Here is a 10,218-nt window from a genome sequence, read left to right on the forward strand (position 1 = left end):
CAGTTTTTCCTTTAATTTTACCCAACTTAATTAAATCTCCTCTGCATAAATCTGTGCTCAGTTTATAATTAAACCAAAATATACCCTGAACTTCAGCAGACAGGTTTCAGTTTCTCCCTAGAAGTGACAAGTATCTTCTGTTGGCATGCTTCCACTGGGAGAATCTCCTTATAGATGATACATTATCTGTGTTTGTGGAAACCATCCTTCACCACCAGTTCTGAAATGCCACGGGTTGTGTGTACTTTGTTTTGTTTCTAAAACTCTTTTGAGGTCACAGCTGAGGATATCTCCTCCCCTTAAATTCCCACCGTGGTCTGAAACTGCTTTTCTGAAGGATATTTTTTGCTGACAAGGATAGAAAGATGCAGTGCAGCTGGAATCCCTGAGCTGTGTCCCAGCAGATAGTTCTGCTGGATAAACTAAATTTCATTTGTAGATGGTGTTGTGCTAAAAGTACAGTGTGGTTTCCAGGCTGTAGCTGTCCTCTGTCTGCCTTGCTTGGGTGTGTTCCGGTAAACATGCTGGTCTAGCTTTTGTCAGAGCCAGGCTGAAGGGAGGGGAGTTTGTTTGTGAATGTTTTGAACCTCTGCAAGGTCTTGCACCAAGCATGACCTTGGTACAAGAACACAGTTCTATTTTCCGTAGTACTGGGAAAGGAGGGGTGCCAGCAGAGCAGACTTTTCTGCAGGAATGTGGATATTCATGCAGATGCCACACAGAAGATGTGAGTTTGTACAAAATTTAACACAGTAAGGCCAGGCAATAGGAATGGAATTTTCAAAGTAAATCCCTTCATGCATAGCAAGGCTGAAGTGTATCTTTATTAAAAAAAAAAAAAAGCAAAACTAAGCACCACATGTTATTGTGTGCTCAGAAAGTTTCTCCAAACCCATTGCTGCACTTGGATAGTTGCTTTAGTGTTTTAGGCTGATTAGAAAAACCCACCAAACAAATTTTTGTTTGCTACTTCTGCCATCTGTTTTGGTACTTCTGATGTGGTACTTGGGGACGTGGTTTAGCAATGGACTTAGCAATGCCTCGTTAATAATGGTTGTACTTGATGATCTTTGAGGGCTCTTCCATCCTTAATGAACCTGTTATTGTAAGGCTTTTTCAACCTTAGTAATCCTGCCACTGTAAGGCCAGAAGAAAACCATCTCTTTGAAGTGTTCCACCAGTCTTCAGGCTGCAAATGTATTATTGTTAAAAGCTGTTTGTGTTCTGCTGGAGCTCTTCAGGTTGTTTCTAAATTACTGTTCTAAAATGTGAGTGTATGGCCAATAGCAGGACCAACAGGATCTCACTGTGCAAGTAAAAACCCCAGAAAGATCCATGAACCAAGGCATAATCACCTGTCATTACCCAACAAGCCATGTCACTGTGAAATTGCTGTGGTAGTTCTCTGGAGTGGGTTTTGAACTGCCCCTTGAACTACCCTGTGAGCTTCATCAACTCGTAAAGCTTTGCCAGGTGTGAAAAACGCCAATCACTTGTTTTTAAAATTTTAAAAGTTTAATAGTAATAAAATTGTTATAAAAATAGTTATAGAATTAGAGTAATGAAAATTTGGACAATTAGGATTTAGGACAATACGAGACAATAAGAACAAAGAGCTACGGACAGTCGGGGTACCTCTTTCTGGGCAAAATAAGCCCGAAAAAGGACCCACGTTAACAGAGGATTAACCCTTAAAAGCAATAGCCTGGTGCCTATTCATACACCTCATACATGATGCATAAATTCCATTCAAACAAAGGATTCTGTCTGGTTAGTGTCGGCTTCTTCCTCTTAATCCTGAATGCGTCTTCAGCTGAGCGAGGCAGGAAGAAGTTAGTTTCTTCTGATAAGAGAGCAGTAAATTATTTTCCTCTGAAAGATTTAGGCTGCTATCTCGGTGCAAGTCCTCTCTCTAAAAAAAGTATCTTACGTAGCATAGTTTCTATTTTAACATTATGTTATAACCTAAGACTATATTTAACGCATTACTTAAGAAAATTAATACAGCATAACTTTCTAACATAACACATATAATATTCATTTTAATATTTGCGAAAAGCCAATCATAAAATACGCATTTTTCACACTGGGGACCGTCATCCTTAATATTTAACTCGCGGGAATTTGTATTTTCCTTTTTGTTTGGGCTGAATTTTTCCCTGTTGTTTCACGTGAGTCCCGCCGCCACAGCGCGCCAAAACCGCGCGCCGCCGCGCTCGATTCTCCCGCCAACACGCCCCGGGGGCGGGGCCGGGAGAAGCGGGCTAAGCCATTACCCTGGCGGGGGGGTGGGGGATGAGTGTGAGCGTCTAAGGGCGCGGGGCTGCCGCTGCGCCTTCCCGCTCGCCCCCCCTCCGCACCTGTCTTCGTAGAGGCGCCCCGCGGGGAGGCGGAGCGGGCGTGTCGCTCAGCGCCGGCGGGAGATGCGAAGGGGCTGAGCGGGAAGGCGGCAGCGCTCCCTCGGTTCTGCCTCAGCCTCACCGCCTGCCTCAGCCGCCCTCACCTCCCAGTCCCTCACCTCCCAGCTCCCCTTCACCGGCCTCCTCAGCTCCCCGCGCCCGGCTCTGCCTCCAGGCCTCCCTGCCGAGTATACCCCGCGCCATGTCCTTCCGCCAGAGGAGCCCGCACGGCAGCACCAAGAGCAGGTAAGGCCGCCGGGCTGAGGCGGGGGTGGCGGCGCCGGTCCTCGCTCCCCCTGTGCTTCCTGTGCCTCGCTCCCTCCGTGCTCCTCGGCCCTTGCTCCCCGCCGTCCCGCGGCGGAGCTCTCTGAGGGCGTGGGGGGGGTGGGGGGGGTCGGCGCTGAGCTCCCTCAGGGGGCCCGCAGCGAGTGGCTTCGCCTCCCTGCGTTTGGTGGGAGTGAAACGGGTAAATAAGCGCGGTCTCTGAAGGAGGTTAAAGCCCTGAAGCCCAGCCGGGTGCCCGTGTGTCGCTGTGTTTGTCCCCAGCTCGCAGCACCCCCCGCGCTGGGCCCAGGCGCGGAAGCGCGGCGCCGATGGGAAGCGGCGGAGGCAGAACGAGTCCGAATCCTCCGAGTTTGAGGAAAACAAGCCCAGGCCTGAGGACAGCCGGCTGGACAGGTGAGCATGGTGACAATGGCAGCGATTTCCTGCTCTTTTGTTCCCCGGGATCTGTTGTACTGACCCTTCTGCTCAGTTTTCCTAGCCCTGCCTGTTTATCAATCGCTTATCAGCCACAAATAGCTGGTCCTAAAGGAGGGAAAATGATCGAGGGCAGTCCTCTTATCTTGGAGTCAGTTCTTAAGAGTCAGCATTTTTCATTCTTACCTCTTGAAATATGTCCTTGATAATTTATATCCTATTTCGTGTTGGTTTACTGCTGTTTATCGAGGATTAATACTGTACAGGCCCATTATGTAAATACAAGCTGTACAAAGAGTTGTTGTAAAATTGAAGTAAATGACAAAAATTCAATTTTTAGAAATCATCTATTTTCTGTTTCTGAAGGGAGTACAGAGAAGCTGTGTTATATTTCAGCACATTTGTGGGGGAATCCACTTTTGAGGTCACCCCATAACGCTGCCTTCTGTGTTTGCCAGCGCAGCTAGACTTAAATATCTTATTTTATATCACATTTTTAGTCTGAGCTATTCATGCCACGGTCTCTTTAATCACTTTGATCTGTGGATGGAACTTGTCCCCTCAGCCCAGTTGATTGAATCAAGGTTTCTTGAACAGGGGTAGGTTGTGCCCATCCATTTTCCTTTGCTGACAATAAGCAGGGAACACGTTGGTCAGTGGCTCAAGTTACATTATCCAGAGTAGCTTAAACTAATTCCAGGAAGCATAGTTGAACAGCAGTACAAGGATAAAACTTTACAGATAGTTTCAATGTAAATAAGCAACACTTCTGTCTGTCTCCCAGTATTGAATTGTGCAGAAATGCTTCCTGGTTTCACTTTGGATTGAGCTCTGAAGTTGTTCTCTTCCTCTGCCAAAACTACTTTTTGTTTATGCCAATCTGACCATGTCAAATTAAAATTCCCAAAAGTAAAGAGGATCGGGATGGAGGCTGGGTCATCTTGATAATCACAGCACAGGTACAGAATCAAATAAATATAAAAAGGTATCACATCACAGTGTTGAGGGAAAAACTCAGGAGCTGGGACCAACTGGGATTCTGCTGTTTGTTCTCTACCACGGGAGAGCAATAACAGAATGTGGCCTGTATTCTCTACAAATCTAGAAATTGGTATAAGCAAAAATTAAAAATCCTTGGAGCTTGAACAGATCTTTGCAGAGGGACCTGTACTGTATGCTATGGATTTTTAATTTTGCCGAGTTGGTAACTGGGTTTCATCTAAAAATAACTTTTCATTTGAATTTAACAAATTGCTTAAAGTTGTGCAAACCATTTTAGGAGCAGGGAGGGAGTTGGAGCTGGTTTTAGTGCAGATGGATCTAATTCCCTGACTCCAGGGGACATGTTTGCACAGAATCCTGGAAAGTCTCCAGAGCATTTCCAGATCTGCTGAAAAAGCTCTGCAGGATAGTTTTGAGTTTTACTTAGGGAAGATTGGTCATCAGGAAGACAGACAGGGGAAACACTGAATAATCTGACTGCAGGCAGCAGTAGAGGGTTGGGAGGGGATATGGGCTTAATCCCCTGCAAGAGTCTGAACCTGGGCTGCAGCAAAGTTTGCAAAGTCAGAGCAAATCTCTGTTTCCTAGCTAAAATAGGATGGTTTTGTGCCTTCACCTTCTCTACTAGGCATATATTTACATGGAACAACTCCTGGTGGTATCATGTAATTTTAATAATTAGCTTTACAACTTAATTCTGTGCTTCAGCTTTTATCTCTTATATAGCTAATGAGTCTGCAGTCATCAAAGTATAAATAATTGCTAAGTCATTTAGTGGAGTGAAAACAAGTGAGTAAAGGAATAAAGTTGGTATTTCATGTACCATTTTCTGAAGAACACGAGCTGGGTTATCAAGCTACAGTGGTATGTTTCTATAGATACCTACATCAATTTTAAGAAAACCCAACACAAACCACACAACCTCAAGGTGGAAGTCACAACTGATGTTTAATTTTACAGTGATAAAATTTTAATAGAACACAAGGTTTTCACAGCCATTTTGAGTATTGTAAATAATCATGTGTAAGGGATCAAGCTGTTAGTGGGAGAGGTAAATATAATAACCCAAACTTTTAACACAGAGCCTTGATTTTTTTTTTTTTTTCTTTCTAGTTTTACAACACCAGAAGGTCCTGGACCCCTTCCCAGGTGTTTAGACTGGGGAACTGCAGTGGAAGAAGATGAAATGAGGACCAATGTTCACAAAGAAATTGCAAGGTACCCCTGGGTGTTTAAGATGAAGTGGTAAAAGGAAGAGAAATGGAAGTTATCTTGTAGAATCTGTTTCAACTTGTATTTTTAACTTCACCATTGTAGTAAAATCAGGCCAACCTTAGCCTCTTGTCTGCTCCTTTTAGATCAGCTTTGGGTTCAGTCCTGCAGGAATGTCATGGGATACTCTCTGGAGATTGGATGTGTATCCCTAAATATCTCCCTTTTGGAAGAAGCTTTTCCTGAATTTCTTAGATTAAAATACTTCAAACACCCTCTCAATAAGGACTGGTTTTTATTCTATCATTGCTATAAGATTTTGCTTTAGAGAAATATAGTCAGGAAAAGAAAGTCCTTGTGTTTTTATTGTTTTTTAAGGGAAAACTGAAACATCCATTTCATAGCAAAAAGGTCTTTGCAGTGTGGGGTGCTGCTGCTTTTCTGAAAAGTTAATTCAGCTCTGAGCTGTGACAGTGCAGCCTTCATGTTCCTCTTGGTGTATATATTTTCTTAAAACTGATTTGAATTCTTACAGACACAGAAGAAAGCTCCTGATAAATGAATTTTCAAGAGAAAGGAAGTCCTCCTCAGGAAGGTAGGTTAAATTTCTAACTTCACTGAGGAAAATCTTGAAAGTAGAATTTTCATTGAACAATGTTGTTTCTTAAAATATGCAGTTTAAAATAGTTCATATCAAGTCTGTTCCAACACCATGGTTTAGTAACACCCCAAGCATTTGTTTGAAAAGTTTTAACATGTTTATTTATAGGCTTTTAGAAGTGGGTTTGTTTGAGTGTCACTGGTGTTTTAATAGTCTCAAACCTATAATGGTTTTTTTTCTTCAGTTCTGATTCAAAGGAGTCCACGGTGGCAGTAGAACTTGAGACAGATGAGGTGGTTTTGATGAGAAGACAAAAACAGATAAACTATGGAAAAAACACGATTGCATATGATAGATACATTAAAGAAGTTCCTAGGTAAGCTGCTTGACTTTCTGGAAAACTAAATGTCCACCTGCAAGTCATACCTGTTCTTTATAAGCACATTAATGTACTAAACTTGGTATCCAATACACATTTAAATAGAAGGCATCTACAAATTAAACTTTTAAGACATTTTTGAACTGTTAGATCACACTAACAGTCAACTGAGGTGTGGCTTAAGGGTTTATTTTAATGAGTCAGTATATAAGAAATACCTCATGCTGCTGAAATGGAAATGAAAGTTCTTTTGGATGTGCTTGTCAATGAGAGGAAATGAAACTGCTTTTATGCAGTCAGTTTTCTCATTAGTTAACTACAAGACAAAATGGGCTACAGTTGCTGTTGAGTTTGGAATTAAGTTTTCAGACCTATGAATGATAATTCTTTATAACTATTATTATTTCACTTGACTTGGAGTCAGAAAAATGAAGAACTTTGTATGGAGCTGGCAAACTTTTGCTTGAATGCTGGAATTGCACATTGGTCTTTTCTCATAAATAATACAGTCAGTTAACATTTAAAGGTATGTTATGTATGTGTGAATAAAGCACTGATAATTTTTCATGTCTGATATCTGAATAGATGCCATCGTATACCAGGAGTTCATCCCAGAACTCCAAACAAATTTAAGAAGTACAGCCGTAGGTCATGGGACCAGCAGATCAAACTGTGGAAGGTTGCACTGCATTCCTGGGATCCTCCAACTGAAGGGGGATGTGATCTGCAGGAAATGTATGTACACAGAGTATTCAAAGTGCTGTTTAAGAAATTATGATGTGAAGTCTCACGTTTAAGAAATAAACACCACCCCCAGCATAGCTCTTTTTGAGACAAGTCAGTGAGTGCTGAATGTTTTTCCTAATTATTTATCCACACTTAGTGGTGTTCAATTCCTTCTGAGTCAAAATATCCAGCAGCTTCCTGGTCCTTGCCCAGTGTCCTTGGAAGTGCATACATCCATATCCCTCACTTTTTTAATGGTGAAAGCAGAGCCAGTTCTGTCTGCTTTGTAAAATAATCACCACTCCATCAGCAGGAGCCAATTCTTTCAGAGCAGTCTTCACATTAGCTGGTAGGAGCAGTGCTGGAGAGTTCTCACTAATGGCAGGTCTGAATATTGAGCTTGGACCAATCCAGTGTACAGGAACCTGCCTCGCTCTTCTCACTTGCTAGTTCAAGAACAGTGGTATAAAATGCTTCTTATCCAGAGAGGGAGAATTGTGAACTCATCCCAAGCTCAAAGCATGGCCACAAGTGTTCACAGCCCAAGCTCTAGAAGATGTAGACAGATGCCTTTGTTGAAAGCAATACAGCTAATCAGCAACATGACATAGAACTTGCAGTAGAGAATGAGGGGGACAAAGATGAAACTTAACTCCTCAGCAGGCAGTTTTGTGTTAATAGTGTTTTTCCTCAATGGAATGCTGATTTTAAAACTACTGCAGGGCAATAGGATTTAAAAGAAAAGCTTCCTTTTAGCTTCCCTTTACTTGCTGTCAGTGTGAGGGGAGTTGGTCCTTCAGCCAGAACCCTGCTGTGTGCATTGGTGTTGAAATGCTACCTTCAGATGCTCTGTATAATGGATACTAAATCTTTGCAAAGCAAAAAAAAAAATGTCATTCCTCTTCTGTAACATTTGCATTGAGGCATTGCTTGAACACTGGGTTTGTCTTTGACAAGTTGCAGTATTCAGTCTCAAGACTTTTAATTCAGTCCTTGGCCATTTTGGCACTACTGAACTGTCCTGCATTTCTGTTTGTCTCCCCAGTTTGCCATCACTGTCCCTGTGATCTCTGTAGGTCTCTTTGCTCTCTTCTGGCCATTTTTTTCAGAACTGCACAACAAAGTGCATCTTAACACTAAAAAATCGATTTGTTTTATGCTATATTCTTCTAAATGATTTTACAGTTGTCCTGTTGACCTTGGTGAGATGGAGACAGAATCTGTTGGAAGCAATTCTACTGAATCTCAAACGAGCTGTCAAGATAATGATGTAAGCATATCTGTCATATGCATAACTATTTGTTGATAATTGGTTCATTGTTTAGAATTATATCCAGAGCAGCCTGAATACCTCACAGATCCCATAACCTACTTTGTTTAGGGACTGTTCATGAAGCTGAGCAATCTTGAAATTCAGGTATTTTCCAGCTATAGCCATTATCTTGTTTGTAGTCTTAGAGAATTAGAACTTAATAATCTCAAATTAAAAATATCCCATTTTTTCATAGCCTACAAATTTATTTGTTGAAAGCAAATCAGTTATGAACTGTAATGTAGTTGAAATACTACTTTAGATTGCAATATCTAATATTAAAATAGGGTGGAATTTCCTTGTCACACAGAAGTAGGCTCCTTTATGTCCAGAAAGCACTTGGTACAGCTGAGCACTAAAGATCTAGGAATGCTTGTCTTACTGGATTTATTTTTTTAATATTAAATCTGTGTAATGTTTTAATGTTTGCACGTATAGGTCCTTGGAGCATTTGCAAGGTATCTTCAAATGTGGTTGGATGGGCAGAAGCCAACATCTCTTTAAAATTAAGACTAGCATTGAGTTTTTATGGCTTTTAAAGCATTTGTAAGCCTTTGTTATATGGTGGTCTAAATGAATTACAGAAGTTAATTGAATTACCTGTACTAATAACCTCTACTTAACTAGTAATCATTAATTGCCTTTCCCTTCCAGGATACCTGTTCTGGCACTCCCACCAAAGTTAGACATGTTGACTATCAAGCAGAAGGAGAATTTGACTTGGAAGTGTGTTTGAGTGAGCCACTGAAAGAATTTGATACTGTGAGTTAAATAGTCTTGTGCAAACTGTTTTAGAGAAAGTTTCTTTTAAATTTGTGAGTTTAGCTTGATCCATAACCTGTTAATAGTAAGAAAGCATAAGCAAAGCTGAAGACTGTTCTCAAAGCTGTGATTGGTCTGGGTATTCTCCAGACAAAACTTATGTAAAATTGCAATTAAGTTTTGTGACTTCTTGTTAATTTTTAATTTATGTATATCAGATTTTTTTATAAAACTTGTCAGTAGTAAAACTAGCCAATGGCAGTGCTATCCTCTAGTAATTATAAATAGCACAGCAAGATCTTACCAATTTCCCCCACTCCCTCCCCCACTGTGAACATGATTTCAGTTGTCCACCTGCAGATCAAGAGCCAAGTAGGGGGATTTTTTTAATGTTTCCTTGGTTTTACATATGGCTCTTGTAACACACCTGACATGAAGTAATGCCCATCTACTGCAGTTACTGTAAGTTTAACTACCTGACCTTAAAAAAACACTTTTTTTGCAAAAAATTTTCAGAAACAATTGGAAGTTTAATACCCTCAAGAAACTGGAGGTCAACATGGTAAAGACTATGCAATAATGTTGGGGTTTTTTTTAGAAGTAGTAGCCTTAACTTGAAATTTGTAAATAGTCATCAGTCATTTATTAATGCAGTCAAGAAAACAATGTTTAGGGAAAGTGTTTGATTCTTTCAGTTTTCTGGTTTTAAATGTAAAACTGTTGTAAATGTTACCAGCTGTACAGATTTTCTGCTGAGAGCAGTTCGTGTTTCTATTGCTTTTGTGTGGGATGTTGCTGGAAAATAAACAGAACTGCGTTTACTTTTACATATGACTCTTCATTTCCTGCTAGCAGTGCTCTGTGCATAATGAAATGTAGGGAAATGCTGAAAACCAAGTGCCTGATGTTGGTACTAAGCCAGGATATGTCTCTGTTAGCACCATCCTCTGACTTTGAGGAGACCTTAAAATCTATTTACATGGCCACCAGAGTGAATTTGAGACAATTTTGTTTAGTAGATATTCATTAGCTGGTTGCCAAGTTCTCTTCTCTAGGAAAAGCTGCTAGAAGAGCTGGGTGAACAATTCTTCACTTACATGACATCTTTTACAGTCACCTCACCTGG

General features: G+C 41.0%; 1 protein-coding gene across 2 annotated transcripts; it reads left to right on the forward strand.

Annotated features, from left to right (window-relative positions):
* The first annotated feature begins 2,285 nt into the window (after positions 1-2,285).
* On the forward strand, positions 2,286-9,919 carry SLBP (stem-loop histone mRNA binding protein). 2 transcript variants are annotated; one of them, XM_059845353.1, is made up of 8 exons: positions 2,289-2,645; positions 2,946-3,077; positions 5,214-5,318; positions 5,848-5,907; positions 6,158-6,289; positions 6,878-7,027; positions 8,204-8,288; positions 8,985-9,919. In XM_059845353.1, exons 1-8 carry the CDS (start codon positions 2,602-2,604, stop codon positions 9,099-9,101), a joined length of 825 nt encoding a protein of 274 aa, XP_059701336.1. In that variant the 5' UTR covers positions 2,289-2,601; the 3' UTR covers positions 9,102-9,919. The 2 variants fall into 2 exon arrangements, with proteins under 2 accessions (XP_059701337.1, XP_059701336.1); XM_059845354.1 differs by lacking the exon at positions 6,878-7,027 and having other exon boundaries at positions 2,286-2,645.
* The last annotated feature ends 299 nt before the right edge of the window (positions 9,920-10,218 follow it).

Source organism: Haemorhous mexicanus, chromosome 4 (genome assembly GCF_027477595.1).
Source record: "Haemorhous mexicanus isolate bHaeMex1 chromosome 4, bHaeMex1.pri, whole genome shotgun sequence".
Lineage (NCBI taxonomy): Eukaryota > Metazoa > Chordata > Aves > Passeriformes > Fringillidae > Haemorhous > Haemorhous mexicanus.

Excerpts from the sequence above, each read along its gene's own strand:
- SLBP (XM_059845353.1), top strand. The coding sequence starts at position 2,602 with ATGTCCTTCCGCCAGAGGAGCCCGCACGGCAGCACCAAGAGCAG. Across the intron at positions 3,078-5,213 it reads GAGGACAGCCGGCTGGACAG|TTTTACAACACCAGAAGGTC; the intron begins GTGAGCATGGTG and ends TTTTCTTTCTAG. Across the intron at positions 6,290-6,877 it reads TACATTAAAGAAGTTCCTAG|ATGCCATCGTATACCAGGAG; the intron begins GTAAGCTGCTTG and ends ATATCTGAATAG.